Raw genomic sequence first — 23,240 nt, 5'->3', positions numbered from 1 at the left:
ATTATTCAACTGAGTATAGTACCTTGTTTTAAAGACTGTTCTTGCAAATGATTATTCTCCATTTCTGTCAGCCTGGCCTCACACTTGGGGGACTCTCTCTGAGCCAAGTCATTTAAAAGTCAAAACCCCTGTAAGTGTGGTTTGGGTTTTTTTTTTAACACTGAATATAGTAGCAAACATATATGTGACATCTTTGCTTTATCCCTTAATTGCTCTGGATTCTTTTTGGATTGATTACTGTCATGGAAATAAACAGAGACTTCCTCTCAAATCCTGTTTTTTAGGCCATGACTACAAACTGAGAGGACTGGGACAGCAGAGAGGTTAGGGAACTTTTTAAAAGGAAATTGCTGGATGTAAATGAGCTGGCAATGGGAAGAGCTCTTAAGGTTCTTATCTGTGACCTGATCCAAGGAGAGACTTCCAGTAGACATTGGATCAAATCAGATATGGTTTGTGTGGCTTTGAAATAAGAAACCTGAAAAAGAAGATAATTTCAAGGACTAATATGGCCTGGATCATTGGTATGTGTCTCCACTGTGCAAATACATTCTAGATATAAAAAGATCAATTAGATGATCTAGATCTCATGGTTTGCATCCTCCCTGTCTCTTGTAAAATTGCACCAAAAATATTAAAACCTGTTCCATGATGAAAAAGGTGTTTTGAAGCATTGAAGTTGATTTAGGGAGTAGGTAACTAAAACAGAATAGCAAAGAGGAAAAGGAAGGACACAAACCAGTGTCACTCAGTCAATGAAGATTTCAAAGCTTCAGAGAAAGAACATGACAATACAATTTTTTTGCTCTAGGCTCTGATTGCTGAGGTGAAACATAAGATAGCAATAAATATTTTTTATAGAGAAGGAATATTCATGTAAGTATTATAAAACAATAGATATGATAGTCTTTCCACCATATCATTTGTAACTTAAGATATTCTGCCTTTTATTCTGCTTTTATTAATTTTATGAGGTCCTAGAATATTTCTTCCTTTCTATCCCTTTACTCTTTTTTCTTTCTATGTAGTAGATGCCATAAAGCCTCCCTTTGATTGTGCATTGATGTAAAATTGAACAGCCCATTGTTCAATTGTTGTGTATGCGCTGCTGTCCCCTGGCAAACATTGGCAGATGTTTGGATACTTTATTACTCTCACTTCATGATCTTAGAAATGTGATCTCATTTTATTACGAGGAAATATTTCATTGCTTATCTGATCCCAACCCCATTATGATTTCTGGACAGATTTTGATTGATTTCCATAAGTTTTGGAACTTTTCTTAAGATCTTTCATTTCAAAAGCAGCTTGTGGCAGTGTAGAAAAAGGAAGATCATAGGGACCTTGGCAGCTTTCTCCCTGGATTTCCTCAGAGTCTCTCTCCCTTCCTAGAGTCAAGTCACAGCTTCCTTTGCTGCTCCTGCCATCCAGAAGTGCTTTCCTATCGCTCTCTGCCTCATTGATTCTCCATCTGTTTTACTCTGAACATCTTTCTGGTGACCTATGTTCGCATCTGGTGTAAATATGCTCCTATTCAAAGTGTTTTTACTCTGTCACTTACCATTTCAGGGAATGATTTATTGTAACAGGGGCTGTGCGCTCTGTGCTGGGGAAAGGGAGGAAATCCAGACACAGCCTCGAGGATTTCTTAGGTCTTGCTTGAGTGGAATTGGGAATCACGAGGCGATATGGTGCCAAGAGCTGTGACTGATAAATCTGTCCCCCCAAATTACAGGGTAAATAAAGGAGCTGGGGATCAGGCAGGCAGAGAAGGCAGCTGTGTTAGACACATTTCCTCCAAGTCATGAAGGACCCGAGCCAAACCTCATGGATGTCAGTCAGAAGTCTGCCAGCTACTCTGAAAGACATTTGAAAACAAATGCTGGAGGTTTGACTCGCTTTTCTGAGTTAGAGGACAGTGCCTTCATTACAAGCCACTTCTTTCGTTCTGCAGTTAGAAAAACAATATAATTCATACAGATGGAGCACCACATTACTATCTAATAGCCATTTGTATTCTAAGGCTGTACAGATTTTTCTCTTATTTCAACACTAGATTAACAGGGGAAAGAATTGCAAAAGAATTGCTGTTGGAAAAGGAATTTGAATACAGACCAGGTGGCTAATTTGCTCCCATTAGTTAGTATGTTTAACAAGGGAGGGTGCAGTCCGCAGGCAAGTCTCTGGAAGAACATCTCTACTGCTATTTAGCATTGCTGCACAGCTTTGAATTTTTGCCTGCTTTCCTTTGTGCTGTAGCTTTTCTCCCCCCAAAACACTGGGCAAGGAAAATAGCATATGGATGAGAAGTGGCATATCTGAACAGCTACATGTGTCTTTTACATGAATTGGTACAGAAGAAGAGGATGCATCATCATGCTTTGATAACAAGCAAATCAGGAGCAATTACTTTTTTCTTTCAGAGAAAAGAGGATCACTTACAGTACTTCAAAATAAGATTTTTTTTTTCCCCTGGAGAATAATAATCATTCTCTGTGTAAGCTGAGACACTATCATCTCCTTCAGTCTCACTGAGTGTGAGCCATGCATGGTGTCTGAATGCATCTCTGCACTTAAGAAATAGATTGGATAGGCTGTGGTGATGTCACTTCTTAAATATCACTGACGCCTGATCCAGTTGGATCAGATTTTGATCTTTATAGCACATCCTCTATTCTGAAGGAGAAAATTAGTAGAACAGATTGTTTTCCATAAGGTTTTGGCAACTAGAAAACATTTGTGAAGTGATAGCGTAGTGATTGCTCACGTCTGACTATGTAGAATGAAATTCTATAAGAAAAGCACTTTATTTCCTAGCAGAAGCTCATGGCAGATAGATGGGGCTTACAGAACACAAATCACAGGTGGGGAGAGAAACCATGTTGCTACTGGACAATAAACAGCACGTTCAAATAATGTAGATTGATATTAAGAACCAAAGACAAGTGTAAATATCAATCTGTTAAAACGATTCTTTTATCCGCACCTGGCTTTATTTGCATTTAGTTGCTATTTTCCAATGGGATTAAAAAACTTCAACAGTTTCATGACGAGGCTTATTTCTTTAATACTTGAAGAGGCCACACAGAAAAAGCCCATTCTGCTGATTATAAACACTGGTGCATAATTAATGAAATGAAACCAGCTCTTTCATTAACCAGTGGTGCAATATGCAACAGGAAAAGCTGAGGCCTAGTTTCTTAGTTGCATTTTTGTGTGTATTTCCTTTTACTTTTAGCCTTGCTGCATCACAGCAGGCAGCAAATATGCTGGAATGGCTTCTGAGGCTGAAGTTAATGGTGCCCATCTCCACATCTTTTCCTCAGCCAGCTGTAATATCCAGACTGGCCTGGCTGCCCTGGTCCTTGCCCTGCTTGGTGCCCTGGTGTCCCCTGCAGGGCTGCTCCTGCAGGACTGCCCTGGCCCCAGGCAGAGAAGGTGAAGCTCTCCTGTGGCACTGCAGTTTGGGCTTTGTGTCCTGGAAGCACAAACATGAAAATTTCTACAATTTCTTCAAGCCTTGATTCACCGAATCAGCCTCTTTTCATCTTTTAAGTTGCTCCTGAGCTGTTGAAAGGCTGTTTAAGTTTGCCACCTTGCTCACTATGCTTGCCCTCTTTCTGCTGCTATTATGGCAGAGCCATAGAGGGATAGCATTACACTGGCTCCTACTGTGACTATCAGAATTACAGGAATCAACAAAGCAGCTGTAAACCCTGTGCTAGGAGCAAGCTAACGATGGAAAAAATACTCGTAAAAGCTGTCTTTTGGTGTCAGTTGTTGTCTGCAAGGCACAATAGAACATCTGGAAGCGAGAGCCCTCCTATTCAGGTAGCTGAAATTGCATTAGCTGCTCTGGCATAAAGGACAGGATTAGAATGACAGACCTCCCCACTGAAATATTTGCTTTTGAATAAACTTGTCAAATGCAACAAGGGGTGTCATGGCAAAACTTTCCTGCTTCTGCTGTGAGAAGAGCTGCTGTTTCTGTGATGACAAGAGGGCTGTGTTTAATTGAGCTCCATTTTGCTGCTGTCTGCTGTAGGTAGATACAATGAAAGGGGACAAAGGCTAAGTTCAATTCATTGCTATCAAGCTTCCTTTCTTCTAGGAGCAGGTAACAGCAAAATAATTACTGCAGGCTTAAAACAGGTGTGCTGTGGCAAGAATGGGGGAAGCAAGAAACTGCTGCAGTAGCGTAACATTAATTTATGCTCAAGAGAGATTCACCATTCTTTATGGCACAACAGGGGACCCTAAATATAATGGGGAATACAAACTAATGAAGATAATGGAGAAGGAAAGCGTCCTTCAATACCTTTGGAGTTCATGTGTTATTCCTGTTTGCCAGAATCCACTTTGGTGAGCATTCACTCAGCATAATGGAAGCATAGCTTACAGTGTGGCTTTGTAGAAACTAGGTCAGGTAAATTGGAGATGCTATTATAGCTTTATTCATTTTTAAACTATAGATCAAATAGTTCTAATAAAAAATTTTAAAAGGGTAGTTTTCAGTAGTATCCAGCACAAACCTAGCATGTCATTCAGGACATTAAAACTAGACAAAGAGCCCAGGTCTGGCTTGTAATACTTTGCGAAGTTATACAGGCAGCTTGTTGATAATTGATATACTTTCAAAACATGGTCCTGACTTAGAAATGTTTGTCTTTACTCTTTAAGATTACTGTTTCTCCCCCAACATTTATTCCTTTCTTTGTTTTAGCTTACACTGTAAGAAAATACAGTACCAGTTTCACACCTTGGTTGGGGGTTGGAAAAACATCTCCACAGCTGGGCAGTGGCTTTGTCTGCCCTGCTCAGGGACTTTGGGCACTAGAAACAAATCTGCTGCATTTGTGCAGCTTTCTTTCTGGGCTACAGTTTCATCCCCCTTCCCAACAGGGTTGTCCAGCCTGTCCTGGGATGCCTCACTAATGTTGTGTCTTGTTGCTTGTGCCACCTTGTTGGTGTATTTTTGAACACTGTGCTGAACAAATGCAGGGGTTATTTGCCATGATAATGATGTCAAACGTGGACAAAATTTACTAGAAACTCGTGCTTCAGCAACCCAGTGGCATGGAGCCATACAGGCAACAAAGTGTCCTTTCTGATTTCTTCTAGAGAATTTTGCCTTTTCTCCTCCATTTAGAACTCAGAAATGGGAGCATATTTTAGATTGTGTCATCTCTAGTGAATACACTTCAGTTTTGAAAGATTAAACAAGAAGTCCCTCTTTGGTGCCAGTTTGAAAATGGTTTGGGGTGAGCCTGATGACCTGAAGGTGCCTCATCCACAGACCCTGTTGGGCTGTAGGGCAGGAACAGATCCAGAGGGGCTGCTAAGGTGGAGATGCTGTCACACACAACAGGAGAGACAAAATTCCTGGCTTCCAGGTCATTACACAGCAGTGGAAGTGTAACGGTCAGCTAACGTGGATGAATTCATATCATTTGGCTCTTAGACAAAAAGTGAAGTATGCTGATTTGGGAGTCTTAGCTGCTCATTTTCTTCAAAAATGGTAAAACAAAATGATTCAACACTTCCAGGATGGTTTTTTCCCCCCCACGCTTCTAAATTTAAAAAATGTTTGTTGGCTTTTATGGTTCCAGGGTTCCATGAAGCAGTGATATTGCCCAGGGGAGGGGAAAAAAAATCTCATTTCAATTCTTTCTAAGAATATTTTTTTAAGTTATGCAGGACAGATGACAACAATATGATTAATATTAACAGAATGGGATAGTTTTGTTTGATTTCTTCTTTGTGAAGTCCTATTCTTCTTCATGCTTGGCTCCAGGGGGGAAAAACAGTTTGATGTGATTGCTGTTCCTAATTCACTGTTTTCTAGTCTCAGATGGTCTTCTGCTCTCCCACTGCAGTGCTTTAACAGTGACCTACCTCAAAGATATGGACTTTATTGTTTGTTCCCTGGGCTCTTCTCAAGCAGAAAGGTGCATATCAATTATTCAGTAGAAATTGTCTTTCTGACAAAACTTTCCCTTGATATCTTAACCAAAGATAGCCCTACTCACATACTGATTTCTTGTATCCTTTCAGCTTAGAAATCAGTGTCTATTAATGAATCACCTAAGCTAATAATTTCTAGCTCTTCACACTCTAGTGTGCTATAGCAAGATTTAATATTGCTGTGGAAGTGAAGGTTATAAAGTGTGTTGGTCTGGTCTGGCAGCTGCAGTGCAGTTTCCAGGAGAAACTGAAATTAAATATGATTGTGTGTGCAAGTGTATGAAAAATTCTCTGAAAATATTGCCTGTAAGCACACAGACTGCCTGCACCTTTATGCCTGGCACCTGGACACTCCTCAGAGTGAGGTGGATGCTCCTGTCTCTGTCGTAGCTGTGGAGGGAATTCAGGGACACAAGCCCCTTTCAACTGTCTGATAATCCTGGCAGCCTCTGGGGTGGGGGACGAGGAAGCAGAAATGAAAGGCAAAAAAAAGAGAAAGCAAATCTAGGACAGAGGGGCAGCTAATGACAAGAAGTAAATTGCTAAGTGAAAAGGCATGGAGGTTAAATAAAAATAAATGGGATGGGATTCTGGCTCTGTCACACATGAGGTTTTCCTCAGGGGTTAGGATGGATTTTGCCCTTGTTGGTTGATGGAATTCTCCGTCCTCTCAGCTGACTAGAGCAAGCTGTGAAAAAAAGAGCAATTATTTCTTCTTTCTTGCCTGCTTTTAACAGTTTTTGGTAAGCATGGAAATAATATGAACTGTGCTAGTGAAACAAATTGGATGCCAAGAAACACTGGTGCCCTTATATAGGATAGAAAAGCACATAGTCTGAGATGCCTGTGAGCTGTTGGGAGCTGAATGGAGAACTACAGAACACTTTCTGTAATAACTCCTGTGAGCTTTCAGAGCAAACAGGACAATTTTTCCATGTTCTCCTCCTCATTTCTCCCTCAAGTCCTCACTGCTGTGGTCCTTCCTCCTTGGGTTTTTCCTCTAGTTTTTTATCAGTTGGTTAGGAAAAACCCAGAACCAACCTGCAAGTTTTGTCTTATGTCACTACATGAGAATAAATTATAGCAGCAAACTATTGCTTTTCAGGAACTTTTCTACTAGCAAACGCCTATTATCCCATTTATTGTGCCTATTTTTCTGGATTTCACTGTTTTTTTAAAATAGGAAGCAAAAAATGAGTGGTTTCCCAGACATCTGATTAAACAATTTCCCATTCTCCATCGTCTCCATATAATATTCACTCCTCTTGCTACTTGGCATTTATTTCTGTAGCCAGTGGATGCAATAAGAGATTGTAATTTAATTGTTGGCAGAAGTTAAGATGATCCTCTCATTTGCACTATGGCTTTGCTTTTCAAAATTTCCTTTGTCTCTTATAATGCAGACCACTACTTTCAATTAGAATTGTGAAATTATCTCCTGTGTGGATGTGAAAGCCACTATCACAGCATAAACATCTTTCAAGGGCTTTATTCTTCAATCTTGTGTATTAAATCTGATTTTATATTAGTTACTAATGAAGCCTTGCTGTTGTCAAGGCACTAATGAGTGCAAAAGGGAAAAGACAACATTGTAGTATGTGTGAGCTTAGAGAATGAGTTTTAATTGATGGGCTGCAGTTCACCATTTAGAAAATGTGAGCCTTCTAGAAGTCACAGGTGGTGTGCTCTGTTTGTTTGTTGCATCTTCAGTAATAAATAACTTTCGATCAGTGCTGGAAATCACAGAACCAACAGTTTGTTATAATTTTCCATGGTGCTGAAAAGGTCATAATGCCTGGATGTTTGCCCTAAATGTATACCTATAAATACACCTACTTAACCTAATTAAGAAGAAAATAATTTGGAGTCTCAACTTTTTAATTGTTACATTCTTTAGATATTTCTTCCCTCTGTCTTCTAGAGAAAGTGTCTCTTTTTTTATGTTTAATAAATTTACTGAAGTTAATCACAGAGCCTCCCTGCTTTGTGTGTTAATTGCATTATTTTCATTTACAGATGGGGGCACATGGGGAGGTTAAATGGCTTGCCTGTGGTGTGGCCTGAGTTTGTCTCTTGGCATGGATTAGAATTGAGGGAGGGAAATCCTTATCACAGTGACTGGGAGCACTGGGAATAACCAACAGGTCTAGGATTAAAGCCCGGAGCCTGCTTATAACTTCTGCACTAAAATGGCACTACAAAATGAGTGGAATATAGGTGAAAACATTCATACATTAAAATGAAGCTCCAAGTGACCCAATTTGATGTGCCTTCTGGTTTGATTTTCTCACAAGAGAAACTCCTACTGTGCATAGCTGCTTCTTAATAATAGAATATTGCTTTACTGATTAATATTTGTTGGACACTTAGTCTAATTATGGCTTCTCACAGCTACTTTAATTACTATAATATGAGGTTTAACTTAAGCAAAATATTCCAGATGAGTTTAGCGATGCTTTGCAACTTAATTCTGTATACATGGGTGCATGGCAGCTGACTATTGGGAGAGAGGAAAACACACTCCTCCCTGAACCCAGGACACGTGTTTTTGGATGATAAGATATGTCAGTATTTTTGTTCCTGAATCAAAAGATGTAATACTGAGGATTTACAGAAGCTGGGAACTCTGAAACCTCAGCCTGGGGAATAGCTGCAATGAGCATGATTAACTGGATAAAGGGGAGCTCTGTGTACTGCGATTGAGGATGTCAGTGTTTATTCGCTAATTGAAATTGGAGAGGCAGAATTAAAAGCTTGTGATTAGTAAGGCATGCCAATATCTTTGAGGACTAGCTGCTATCTTTTCAAATGTGCAGAGGAACATGGGATTGTTTTCCTTGATGAGAAATTATCTTGTTTCTTCTATGTCATTTGAGTTGAAAAGCGAAAGGTGAAATATGGAGATAAGACTTTAGAAGAAATTAGTCACTAAGTTTTTCTTTCAAGGATATCCCATTTTAAACTGGAGGTTTAGGTCACGTTCATATTTGTTGAATATCTTGGTGGGAAGTACAAAATACTTGGACAGGATTATTGTAGTAAATAATAAGCACCTTGGCAGAGCATTAATGAATGGTACCAGGCATGACAAAAGTGGAGGATTCACTAAAAATGTGACCTGGCACCTGTAGTTCTCAGTTCTCCGTTTGTACATCTCCAGTGCCATTGGCAAATGTCACACCTTAATTTCCTCTCCTTTCATAGAAAAATGCTTAAAAGCAAAGTATGTTCTTTACTGTTGAGAACAGTAACTAAGTTATCAATTAAAAAAAACCCTAAAACCCAACAGATTTCTGTGCATCAGTCCTGTTAAACCAGGAACGATGCCCTTGAAGTCCAACCTGAATTTTGACATACACTGTTTAGCATAAACTTGAACTAGAAGTATTTGAGCTTCTGTATATCCACAATAAAGGACTTGAATACTTGATTGATAAAATTTCTGATAAGACAAATGTTGTGGGAATAAATCCTTCTCATTTTTTCAGGGATTCAGACTTCATTAAAACTTTGTTCTCCTCCTTTGAAATTGTTTATATCAGTTTAGGGAAGTAGGAATATATGTAGCTTCTGAAATGCTCCTGCTTCATAAGATGTAGGAAGGCATGGGAATTTGATTATGGAAAAAGCATCTCTTACAATATTTAAAAAAGAAAAATTAGGTTTCTGGTTTTGCATAATGCTGATTTATTTTGAAGTGTAATGCTTTATGCTTTCACCCTTGCAAACTGATTCTTATTTAGAAGATGAAAGATTGTGCAAAATATAATATTCTTGTATAATTTAAACTGCCTGATAATGTGCTAGAGCCTCCTAGAATTGAGGCCCAAGCATGAGTCATTGATTTAAAAAAGGCATTTAAATAATTTAAAATTGTTCAATGCTGAGCATGATCAGCACCCCAATCATTTTCAAATAAAAGTACCTATAAAAATTGAAGCAGTTGAATAATTTTAAATTGCTTTATACTGTGCAGGCACAGAACCCCAATCACTTTCAGGGTGAAGAATGTACAAAAAAAAAAAGATTGAAGTGCTCCAGTAAATTTAAATTGCTATATACAAGGAAAAGGGCCTTTAAATTATTGGATACTTGGATTTTTCCTTTAAATTTTCTTATTTTTATGTACAACCCAAACAGTTTTACTTTGTTAAAATGAGCCAAACAATCTGATTGTATAAAGTCACAAAATATTTCATTAACCTCTGTTCCATGTAGTAGTGGTGGGACATTCCACAATCAAATGTCACATATCCTGCTGCAGGAATTCTCAGTACTACTATTATTAAAGCAGGATCCAGGGCACAGATTCACATTTTTCACAACTTTTCATGTGTTTGTTGCTTGTGTCTGCTGCCTGTTGAATGTCACGTGGGACAGCTGATTGGTTTGGTGAATACAGGTAATTATAGAACAATTAAAGGTACTGGAAGTGCAGTCCACAAGGTTAAGTGGGGAGGCTACGGTGGTTTCCTGACCACTGCAGGAACTGAACTTGATTTAAACAATGGATTCCAAAAGCAAATTATAGTGGAGTTTGTGGGATCCAACATCTGTCCTTGTGCCTCAGGACTGGCAGCCGTTCCTCCATATTGTTCTCATGGGTACAGATAATTTTCTATGATGATTGTTTCTACAATAAACAAAAAAAACACCTTGACGCTTTTAGCAATTAACATCCAGTGTTTCCCAGAAACACCATTCCTTGATAGTTGAAAAAAGTTCTACTGTAAAGAAATAACAAATAAGTATTTCACAGGGTGTTACTGAGGCTTTCTCCAATACTCCTGAGATCTCATTCTCAACGTGTCAGGGTTTTCTTTGACTATCTAATACACGTGAGGTCAATAGTTGTATCTTTTGCATAAAAGATTTCATTCAGCTTGTAAATTGCAAGCAATTATAAGAGAGAGGGTTATAGACCAGGGTCTTGCTTTCACATTATTTATGTTCTAATTAACTTACCAGACTGAGGTTTTTTTTTTCTCCCCTGCTTTGGCTACTAAGTGTTGATCTTTAAGAGTTATCATGTTCCTAGCATTAATGGGTTTTATTCCTTTGGAAAGGTCATTCTTGATGTAATGTCACTGTTAACACAAGGGAGCCTGTAAGTTTTAGACATTTTGCTTGATTGTGATGTGCTCAAAAATATTGAACTACTTGCTGTCTTTCCCCTGGGGGTTGCTTTCGCTCAACTCAGAAGAGTTAGTACAAGTTCTTTGTAATTTTTGACTGTGTTTTTGCAATTCATTTAAAGTACTCCTCAACGAGCAGCTGACACAGCCAAAAAGACCTGGGTCTTTTTTAAAAAATCCTTTTGTATTTATTTCTAGATGATTCCAAGAGCTTGAGGACTACTAATTGTTGTAGTATTACATAAGGTCTGACTGTAAGTAGATAAATACATAAGGTCTGGACTGGTAAAACGAGCGGTGATGTAAAATGAATGGTTACTACTCTGCTACTACTAAGGTACAGTTACTGCTCTTTAAGAAAAGAAAGTAAAGTCACTTAAAAACCAGCACTGGAGAAGATTTCTAAGTTCAGCTCACAGGATTTTTGTGAAAATGAGAAACAGATGAGAAGATAGAAAACATGTTAACCCACTGAAAAAAGATTAAGGTGATTCCCAGGCCCTGTCCTTGCTAAGAGTCCACCTCTGAGCTTGGTTTTAAACAGAAATCCATAAGGAAGCCAGTCTTCACAAGTATTTATTTTAATACTATCATGCTGTTACTGCTCTGTATTATTTGCTGTAAAGAAAAAATAACCATGTAACATGCAGATAACTTGTGAAAAAAGGTTTCCATAGCTTGTTTTACAGAATAGATTGTCCTCTTCCTGTTGATGTCAAATAAAAGCACGTCAAAATTGGTAGACATGGTTCTGTTGGGCTGCTTGTAGAAATTTCTCAGCTTTTATTATGAGTCTTTGGATGTTAGACTTGTTCTTTCTCCAATAACCTTGCTGCAATCAAGGGATTTTACTTGAAAGTATTAATTTTTAAAAAATCTTGCATTTGTGAGTGTTTAGGAGAAGGTCAGAAAACGTTCAACAAATTGTTATTTGAAGTTGAAAACCAGACTTCTTCTCTTGTCCTTATACTTTCATGAGTTCTGGGGGTTGGCTCCTGTTTGTGTAATGTTTGAAGGTGATAGAAGTGCACTTGTGTTTAATCCTCAAATCCATGTTATACTTTCAAAGACTGTTTTCAGCAAGCTCATTTTCAGTTTTAGCTTAGCAGTGCAAAAGACATGTTCAGTGTTACAGCAAGTTCAGTTTGTACTGCAGTAATAATTACTGTAGACTCTAACTTTGTGGAATATGAGGAAAATAATAGCTGGAAGGTTGCTTTTTCTTTTTGATAACTATCACACTGCTGGGAATTTAAACATGTATCATGTTCCTTAGACTTTCCAGCCATCCTATCCAAAACCCACTATCTGCTGTAAGAAATATGATTTTAATTTATTTTCTAAATTATGTGGCTTTTGCCACATCAGTGTTTTCCTATGTGGAATAATGACTTTGCCCCATGTAACTTCATGTGAAGGGTTATAAATATGTTTAAACTATTTTAAATTTTTTTTCCTTTTTAGAAAACAAGAGATCCATATTTTCATTTGTCTAAGTGCTTCATGAAGTCATTACTACTGGAAAAGAGGATCAACCTGTTTATTTCATTAGGCAATAAATAACAGAAATCTTTTATATAAGCAGATCATCAAACAGGTTATTGTTGTAAGGCAGTTTAGGTTTCAGCAATTCCACACCTTGCAGTACAACCAGAACTCTGACTTTCAATGTTTCTTCTTTATGCCTCTTTCACTGGTACAGGAGTGCTATTGAATGGCTCATTTGCATTATTCTGTGCCCTGTAGAATGAATTTATTATGCAGCTTCTCTAAATAGACTAACCAGTTGTAATCTCATTCCGGTGGTGTATGGGTTTCAGCAAAACATGATTGCTTCTTTCATAATGCCTAAAATAAACAAAAAAATAACCTTGGAGCCCAACCCGTCCTTTTGCTCAAGTCTCATGCGTTAAATGGTGCTATTAATCACCATGGGGAGTTATTTACTTGTTAAATACTTGTGTAATTTAAAATATTACTTGCTTTTTGCGCAAGTAACATGTTTTGGCCTCTGTTATTAATTATCAAAATACCTAATGAAGTGGGATGAGAGCCATTCCCTGGATTACAAAAATCTGAACAATGTTCAGATACATCTACATAGCTGAAAGAGTAAGTTGATCCTGCACTCTGAGCCATGTGGGTATAAGTCGTTCTCAGCTGGGAGCTCTGTTGCATGCATGGGCAGATCCTGGGCCTCAGCTAGGAATTTGTATGGAGAGGGAAGGCTGAGCTTGGGTTCCTGGGCTGGAAGATCTCTGCTGATCGTGGGCAGAGCTGGTCAGAAAGGGCACAGATTTAGCAATGCATGAGGGTTTGCATCTGTATTTATAGCTCCTCAAGATTAATCCTGGCTCTGTCTGCAGAAGGTGCTTAACACTGTTGTTGGTAAATGGCGGCCGTACCTCCATCGATGTCAAATTTCTCAGCTCTTTGTGTGCTGCTCAATTTTAGAATGATTGTGAGCCACCAGCATGTCAAGACCGTGAAAAGGAAAAGTAGCATTTTAGGAAGCATTAGGCAACATATTTTGGTCTTAAGGAAATATCCAGACCCTGGAGAACATTTATCTGGAATTCTTTATATATTTTGCACAGGTGAAACTTAAGCAAGCACAACAAAACGTTACTGAGGTGACCACAGGGATGTATCCATATAGAAGGAGATGGAAAGAGCTTGGTTTGTCTAGCCTAATAAATCGAAGATTTAGAGAGGACAAAGGTTAATTAAGTTATGAGTCAAGACTTGTACAGGAATAAATGGCTGTAAGTTGACTGTGAACAAATTTATTCTGGAAGATATGAAATGACCATCAGAATAAGGGTTGGGAATTGTGAAATGTAGCCATTATTTATGATTGGGATCAAGTGATCTGGCCAGCAGACTTTATGTTGTGCCTGCTTGTGACACCAGAGGTGGTTCCTGTCTAAGGATTTTACAGAATCACAGGACTGTTGGGGTTGGAAGGGACTTCCAGAGATCATCCAGACCAACCCTCCTGTCAGCCAGGTCACCTGGTTCAGGTGACACAGGAATGTGTCCAGATGGGTTTGGAAAGTCTCCAAGGCTTCCCTGGAGTTCCCAAGATTTTCCTGTGTTCCCAAGTCAAGGGAAATCCAAGCTAGTTCAAGTTCTGAAGCATGGAAAATATGTTGGTAAGAATTTATTAAAAACCTTATTTTAGGGTGCAGTTTCGCGACAGCCGCCCCAGGTTGGGGTGCAGACTGTGGGGGTCTCACACCAGGCCCCATTTTTCCTGCTATCATCCTGTGGGCACTGGGTTTCACAGAGGTACCTGGTGACTGGTCTCAGGGAGCAGATGGGACTGGAAGAGCAGAAAAAGTGAATGGGGAGAGAGGATTGTCCCAACTCTGACTTGAAACGGGAATGCTGTCAAGTGCACTGCCCGTATTATCCTTCTCCACCCTGAATGGTTTGGTCTCCATGGTCACTTTGATCTCTGAATGGAGCCTGGGAGCAATAATAAATGAATAAATAATTTCTGAAGAAAATGATGGTACCTCTTCCAGAGATCCTCAATTTCAGAAGGCGAGTGGCTGTTTGAAACTACCTGTTCTGACACTACCGCTGGCAAAGCGCTTCTTGAATAACTTAACGAGATTCCCGGTGCCGTGGAAGATGCACACCTTTTACTGAATGTGTGATAAAATTCTTATAATAAACATAGGTACGTAAGGAAAGTGCTCATAAAAGGAAAGTTCCTGTGGTAGATAGTCTCACAAAAGAGTTTGTCACATTTTGTTTCCAGCTAATGGATGTCTACCGCACTCGCACAGCTTCGGTGACAGGAGAACTGAATTCATTTAAGCCAATAAAGTCATTCTAATTTGCATTTTCATAGCCCACTCTTCAGTACTCCAAGTGTGACTTTCCCTTTTAGGATGGAGTTGTGCAGTAAATGGATAGGTAGGCCCTTTAAAAGGATATTTATCATCCTTGAAGAATCTTAGTGCCAAATCTTAATAGCATTTCTTATAAAAATGACTGGAATTCTCTATCAGATATAGAGGTAGAACTGTAGAGATTGTGCATAGTCTTTTTTTTTTTTTTTAAACTTCTTTCCTGATGAAAAGAAGAGCAGTTAAAGCCTGAAACAGTGAAAATTTCCCTCCAAAATGAAAATATTGCATAAAAAAATGCCCCAAATCGTAGAAATCAAATTAATTTGAAAGAGATGTGTTTAATTAATTTAGTCACATTCAGAGATAAATAATTCAACATACCTTTATGTAAAGTTAAAATACCTTTACAAAATACCTTTGTTAATTATGCCAATAAGAGGATAATTTATTCAGGCTTTTGAGGGTTTTTTTTGTTTCAGTTGGTATTAAAAACCACAGAAGACATGGAAGACTTCATGTCCAGTCTGTGGGTGTGATTTGATGAAATAATTGCCTTAGGACCTGCTGACACTCTAATTGGAGTCTGCATAATGCAGAATCAGAACCTTACTTAGAGCAGCGCTCTCTATATTTTAAGTATCCCTCTGTTCATTTAAATAACTCCCTCATTTAAAACTAGAGTGAAGACTTCAAATTTCATCATCTCCCTGTGACTCTGTGCTGTTTATCACTTGTTTTCCTTCTCTGATGGCCTCCTCCCTATCCATTTTTCTGGGTCTGGTGTTGCAGCACCTGAACACGGAAAAGGTTTTAAGATTCAAGGATCTCAATCTGCATGATAAAAATATTTTGTCATGTGCAATTTAATTCAGTGTTGGCAGTTCTCATTATTCTGATTACTTTTTTCTCTCCGTTCTCAGCTCTAAGGATCACCATATTTCTTATGAAAATCCAAAGTTTTCATATGCAAAAAGCAAATTTCTAGTTCTCATGTTTCCATAGAAAAGCTGAGAAACATAAATTTTCGATACCCACTTCCAAGTAAATGAGTCAAATAAAAAAGAACCCCCAAAACCATACTTAAAAAGATAAAAAAACCAAGCCTACCAGAAACTCAAAACAACCAGAACCAAAAACTCATTTCTCAGGAAGTGATTCATAATTTCTGAACCCTTGAAATGATTGCTCTTGGTAAAAACGAGTGTGATTTCAATTTTAGCTCCTCCTTCTTGTGTTCTGTGTTGGTTTGTTTTTATTTCAGATTACTCCCCTGAAGTAAAGGCAGAATGGGGTCCTACAGAATATTGCCCTCTGAAATGAGATGTTTGCATTTGCTGTGCGCAGAATTCCTGTGTGGGCAGATGGCGTTCACAGGTGTCTGCACCATTAACATTTCTAATTAAATAAAGCCTTACACAAGGATGAATTTCACACCATAAGAATGTGTGTGGAATGCAATTAATATTCTGCAGCTTGTGTTTCTGTGCTAGGTGATCTCCTAAAGGTAGGGCTAATGAAGATATGAGGGTGTACACAGCAAAAGGTGAGAAAATTCATTTGCAGAGTGAGCATGTGACCAAACTGAAACTGCAAGTTGAAAAGAACATAAAGATTCTGAAATTCTTTGGAAAGACCTTTCTGAGATGACTTTCAGTCACCAGAAGAGGAGGTAGAAGTACCCTGTTTTTTTGAGGTGTCATGACACCCCAAGGTACTTTAACATCAGGGGCTTTGTTAATTTCCTCTGCAGTACAGTATAAAATTGCTCTCCTTTTTTGCTTTCCAACCATATTCTACGTGAGCAGCTTTCAGTGCAAATGTTGAGGTCAGTAAAGGTCACCAGCATGTGTGTGCTGGTTTATTAACTAAAAAAAAGGTGTTTTTTAGGCTTGATATCTCACCAGGAGTACAGTTCTAGCCCAGTGGCCAAACCATCACAGGAGTTACCTGAACTATGACGTTTCCTTACACCAACTGGCAATAAAATCTGATAGAAAAATTGTCAGAATATTAAAACTGAGTCTTTGCTCTGTACATTTCTGAAAAGCAGGAGGTTATGAAAAACTTTGATTTTGCTTGTTGTTGAACATAGGATCTGTAGGTCTGAGTAGTCATGACTCTGCTTTTCAGACTTCTACCCTTTTAGGTTTTTGTGAGCAAATTGTTTGCTGCATAATTGTAATTTTTGTTCAGGAATTTGGTTTTTTTCTTGGTAACAGGTGAAGGATCCTTTTGTACTAATTGTCTACACTTGACTAGATGTGTGAACAATACTTACCTATTTGAACAATACCTATATATTTGGAGTTACACATATGACATTTAAATATTATTTGTGGTGTATTTAACTGAAGTCTTTCTTTAGACAGCTATCAGCCTGTAAACCCTTTTATTATATCCAAAATTGCAAAATCTATGTAGTGCTTAAGTTCAGAATATATTCTGCTTTGAACAAGTCTCTTTGCCTTAAACATATATCTGCCTGGCTTTTTTTCTTTCAAGATGTTTTAAAGACTACTGTCCCCAATGTGAAGAACCTTAACAGAAATTATTTTAATGAGATAGATATTTAGTTCAACAGAAGTTTCTTCATGAGAAAAATAAATTAAAAGAATAATTTTCCTTTTAAAAGACAATTAATTAAAAACTGTCCATGTGATGACAAATTTAACATTTTGTCTGACACGTTGAGAAGAAGAAAGTGCCTGGAACTGCACAAGTGGAATAAAGTGTTCCATTTCACATCAAGGCCAAGCTTGAGTCTTGTAATTATTTCAGAGGGAGTAAAGGTCATTTTCTATTTGCTGCATTTGTATTATGTGAGGCTTCTGTACCAGGCTTACAGAAGTTAACTCATGACCCATTTAGATTGCCCAGATTTCAAAGTCAACTTATACTGTCACAAATCTGATAAAGTAGACATTTTCCCTTCTCTAAGTACTGCCATAGATGATGTCCAAAGAGGCTTTTTATTTATAGCTCTGTAAGACAAGAGTTCCAGCTTTTAAGAGTCGGGTAGCTGGGAGATCAGAACATGACTTGCCTCTTCCTTGCTGTGTTAATCCTTTAGGGCAAGAGCTGTTTGTAGATCAATTTCAGGATATATGGCTTGGTCTGTTTTTCTGGTGGGGACTCATTACATAACTTGCTTCCGTCTTGAGATGGGAAGAGGTTTTCTCCTACTGTGATTGCATTTTTATGCATATTCATTCAGGAACACTGAGTCAGAAAGACAGGTACTTTAAACCTGCACCTGTGTACACAGAAAATGTGTGCAGAAGATGCATGTGTGCCTTTCTTGCTGTGCATATGCCCATTGAAATGCATATTAGGCAGGTTTTTTAACAATCAGTAATCAAGCTTTATGTACAATTTCAGGGCAGGCTCTGAATACCTCAGTTCACACTTGCAGATGTCTCCTACTGGAATATTGAAGGGGACATGTCCAATTCTCAACCCCTATAGAGTCCAAAATCTCCAAGAAAATCAATATATCAATGTCAATAAGAGAAGGAGGGATCGGGAGCTGTGGCTTTAAACCTTTTTAAGAAAGGCAGGAGTAGTGTGATGATAAATTAATAGTAGTCAAGTGTTTTGCACTTTTCTTGGTGTATTGTTTTAAATCTTTCTCTTCTTTCTTGGTTAATCCTTCCAAGGGACCAACGTGGAGCGGGTCAGGATGGAAGGAAAAAGTGTCCATCTGCTGTGTTTGCCTTCCACCAGAATAATTGCCATGAAATATTCTAGCTGCTTCTTGCAGTCTGCTGGCACTTCTGGCCAAGCTTTTATAGCAACTGTCAGTGACATGAAACAAATGATCCAGCAGTTGGTTTCCGTAAGAACAACTAATGCAGACCAGGTGGGGCATTGCTGCCTTTGGATTTTGTAAATGGGATCACACAAGACTCAAAATGAGTGGGGAATGCAAGAAGGGGGAGAGCAGATCATGTATCACTGTGCTTTAGCAAATGGACTGTGAGTGGTGGGGAATAGGGAAACAGGCAGATGCTAAAATATTGCAGGACATCTCTTTAGGATCAGGATCAGCAGACTTGGATGATAAAGGGGTGGAGGTGGGACTGAGAGATGCTGTCGGTGTGTTGGGAGTAGTGAATGCAGTTTTTACCTGAGCTGGTGAGGGAGAAAAGAGCCTTCAGCATTCACTGGTGTGGTATTGGGGAGAAATTGTCTTCACTTTACAGCTGAAGAATTTTATTTGCAAAACTGTAGTTGTGTGTTGAGGATGTTTTGAGGATGTCTTGAGTCAATAGGCCCGTTTGTGCAGAGCCCCTTGAATTTAGGAGCAAACGTCATTCAGAACCCCTGTGTTAGTTTCATTCTTGGTTGCCACATCTGCCTTCTCTATGTGACTTTGCATGGGCTGCCTGACAAGCAGCAGATTGGCCATAACAACTTTGAGATCAGAGTGGCCAGTGCACAACCTGAAAGTCAGGTTTTGTAAAACACCTTTAGATGTTCTAAAGCAGAAAGTACTTCTGAAAATGCACTTACACATATATGGGTTGGAAAATATGATTTAGCTTTTCCTACTCTTGACCTTGCCTCTCTCTTTAACCTTTTAAACTTTTTAGTAATTTCTTTTTGCTTGCTGCTTCTTTTTTGACCATTCTTACCTCCACGCTCTCATTTAACAGCTGCCAAGGAAAATAGCCCTTCAGGTTGTTTTCTCTATTCAGGGATAAAACACTTCAGAGACCGAGATTAGAATTGTATCTATTCCCAAATGATTTTATTTTGCTTTTAAGCTTTCTCCTTTGATGTTCCTGTGGTGACACGGAACTTGGGTGACCATGTACTAACAGTGACACAATTTGTATTCAACTGGAACCTTCAGATCCACCTCCACTATGATGCACACATTTCTTTTTCAGTCTTCCCTTGCCGTAAACAAGCTTTTGATTATAGGGAAAACGGACAAACTGTGGCTTAAAGGGAATGAAAAGAAAAGCAAAGCAATAGTTTATACTTTCTAGCAAAGGATTTCTTTTATACCTGAAACTTCTGTATGTGAGACTTTACCCTTGAATATAAAATTTCTTCTCTAACTTGTTGATCAACTTCCTGAAACAGATTTGCAGTTCTTAATTTATCAATTATTCAAATCGACTTGCATGTGCTTAATTTAAACGTATATTTAAATCTAGCTTTATTCAGCTGGGTGTGATACATGTGACTTTTAGGAGCAACATTACATCCTATGTTTTTACGGACCAATAACATTCTTTATTGATATTCTGAACTGAACTTCACCTTGAAAGCTACTATTTTGTAATTTCAATGCCAGCTCATATATATAAAAGTAAAAACCTTACATAAAAAATTGTTTAGCAAAATTTGAAGGGGAAGTGTGATGTGATGGATATTTTGTTTTATGACTATGAAACCCAATGTTTTGTTTTATGAGCACTGAGCCTAAACCCATGATGGTTCCCAGAAGCCAACATGATGGATGAAGGAGTGGATGTTAAAAGTCTATTTCTGTTTTTTTTTTCCCCTCAGGTTCTGCTGCTTGCATGTGCAGAAGATTTAGAATGTGTCCCTGGATTCCAGCAGAAGGTTTTTTATATAGAAAAGCCATTTGAATTCATAGAGGACCAGCTGGTTCTGAACTGTATGTTATTTTCATATATTACTATTGTGCAAAAATCAAAATTGTTTATATATTCATTTCCTTCCGGCCATTTATCAGAAAGCTTTTTTTGTTTTGCACCTAAGATTTTGGATATTGCCATGATTCAGTCTGAGTTCCCCTGCACTAATCCCATGTCTCTACAGACTTTACCCAGTTTCATGTATTAGAAATGGCAAAATACAACATATATCATTTAGGGATGTGTGAATATTGTGAAAACATAGAATCAGACACTTTTTAAAAATTAAATTTACTCTTTTTTTATAATCTTACCTATGAGCTTGGAAATCAGGACTTGCCTATCAACATCTCTATTAAATTATTTCTGCAAATCAGATTTAGAAGTTTGTATTTTGAAAGCATTCAGAGCTTTCAAAGACCAAGAGGTCTCTTTCCTTTTCAAAAGGACCATTCACAAGTCCAAGTCTTTACATGAAATTCAGAGGCTGGAAGAAATTTGGGATCATCAGTGACAGCAAAATGTCACACAACTGGAATATTCAGTATATTTTCATTGACCAAGTGTCACATTATGAAACCCAATCTGGCACCACATACTCAAAGCATGAAACTGAAGGAGATTGAACTGGTTTTCAGTTCTGGTGTTAGTTCATTCCACTATTTCAGGGTTACAAATTGTTCATTCAGTTCTGGAACCTTGAGACTTCAGCACTGTCAAACAAAAATGGTGCCTCATGCAGTGGCCAATGTCTTTAAAGACTTGGAAAAGGATTTAAGTGCTGCCATTTTCAAAACTTCCAAACACACCTGCCTTTTTACATGTGGTGCATTTTTACATATTTATTATTAATGATTTCTTTGTTGTGCTTGGCTGCTGGTGCTGAATCAGGAATTCTTCTGGGTGTCCAGCACCTGGCAGCAGTGCTTAGTGCCTGTGTGCAATATTTGGATTCCACAATGGGGTACATCCTGTAGGTTGGTGGAACCAAGAAATGCAAACCAATATTAGTCACCAAATGCACACATTTCCCATCTCAGTTCCCCCAGATATCACTGCTACATATTGATGTATTTTCACTTTGGATGAAGGTGTAATCCGTGCACATTCCCTTTAAAATAGCACTAACTTTTCAAAATGAAATGTCAGAATTAGTTGCCAAAGTGTTGAAATAACTCTCTTAAACTTAAGTCATTCAGCCTTTGGAAGTACTAAAATAAACCTCTAGGATAACATTTTTAGTCTCAGCATTTGGTATGTTGCTTAGTCTGAGCTGCTTTTTCACAGGAACTTTAGATCACGAGTAGTAGTACTAGTCAGAGATGTGAGATTGTTGTTCAGCTTAGAAAAGAGATTTCAGACTTCTTATTTCTTTAGGAAATTTTGTTTTCTCTGAACTTCTTATTTTAGCGTTGCCAAACACATTATTCCTACATGGCTATAAGTTGAAACTCTTAGAATATAATAGATTTAATAAGCATGCAAAGTTGAAGACCTATTAAAAAAAGCAATATTGATAAATTAGTGTTAAGTTTAATAAGAACAACCTTTGAATACTTTGTCTGCTTCAGAACTTTGAGGCTGTAGTGTGTCTGGCCAGATCTCCTGCTGATGTGGAGAGGATCACCCCAAGGATGGGTTGGTTCAGCCAAATTGACTGGATTGCTCTGCGCTGACCCAGCCACTTGGGGTGGTGTAAAATGACCACAGTAATTAAGATGCCATCATTAGTGTGAGGAGGAGGAAAGAGCATGAAGAGACTCAGAAATGCCTGGGAACAATCTCTGGAATTAAATTATTTTAATAAGCAGACACTAAATTGGCCTAATATGCAGTGTTGGACAGAGGCAGACTGTCGACGCGTGATCCTGGTTAATTCAATCACCCGTAAACAGGGTGTCCTTCATGCAGCAGCATTAAACCTCAGCACAGTTTCTTCATTTTAGCTGTCAACAGAATTGATAATTTTAATTGTCTGTTTGAATACACTTTGCATGCTCTTGCATCTTTTTATGCCCATTACCAAGAGCAGTGTAATTTAGCAGTTGCATTGCAATGCGAGGCTTACCAGGGCTGTGGAAATTAATAGAGCAAATATGCAAACCAGGCCTATAGCAGTGATTGTTTTTGTAGTCCTCAATAAGCCAAGGAGATCCTTAATTCTTTTCTGAAGTACAATAAAACCATCTTTTTCTTTTTTTCTTTTTCAATTTAAACAAGAACCTACTGCACGTTTCATTGCTAGCATCTCTGTGGTAATTAAATATAGGTTGTGGCTGGTTCTTATGTATTTATTACTTCTACATATGGCAGTGTTAATTGTATTTTACATTTACTGACAGGAAGAAGGAAGAGAAGACCATGCTGAGGGTACAGAATTTTCTCTTATTTCTTGTTCTGATTTGTAGCAATTTTTATTAAAGCCTACTTATAAGCTGGCCATAACAAGTCCAGGTGTGTGTGCATATTCTCCTTCCTATTAGTTTCACTGGTATTCGGTTACTATTAATTGTTCTGTCATTGTGCTCAGGCTGAACTGGCTTTTAAATTATTATTTATCTATTTGCTCTTGCATCTCATTCATGGTCAGAGTTATGGTCAGCTCTTCCAGGGACCCGTGTCCCTGATCCTCCAACCATTCCTCAACACTTCCTCTTTTTTTTTTT

The 23,240-nt window shown here is 38.3% G+C and overlaps 1 protein-coding gene across 2 annotated transcripts in view; it reads left to right on the top strand.

The window, feature by feature from the left end:
* CDH13 (cadherin 13) overlaps window positions 1–23,240 on the top strand; it is a 449,314-nt gene that overhangs the window by 68,162 nt on the left and 357,912 nt on the right. For both annotated transcript variants that reach the window (XM_008638691.2, XM_017741000.1), the window contains exon 2: window positions 20,483–20,594. In XM_008638691.2, coding sequence (XP_008636913.1) covers window positions 20,483–20,594 — 112 coding nt within the window. The remainder of the gene's footprint in view (window positions 1–20,482; window positions 20,595–23,240) is intronic.

This window comes from Corvus brachyrhynchos, unplaced genomic scaffold (assembly GCF_000691975.1).
Source record: "Corvus brachyrhynchos isolate BGI_N302 unplaced genomic scaffold, ASM69197v1 scaffold26, whole genome shotgun sequence".
Taxonomy (NCBI): domain Eukaryota; kingdom Metazoa; phylum Chordata; class Aves; order Passeriformes; family Corvidae; genus Corvus; species Corvus brachyrhynchos.
This window is presented reverse-complemented; position numbering and strand designations above follow the sequence as displayed.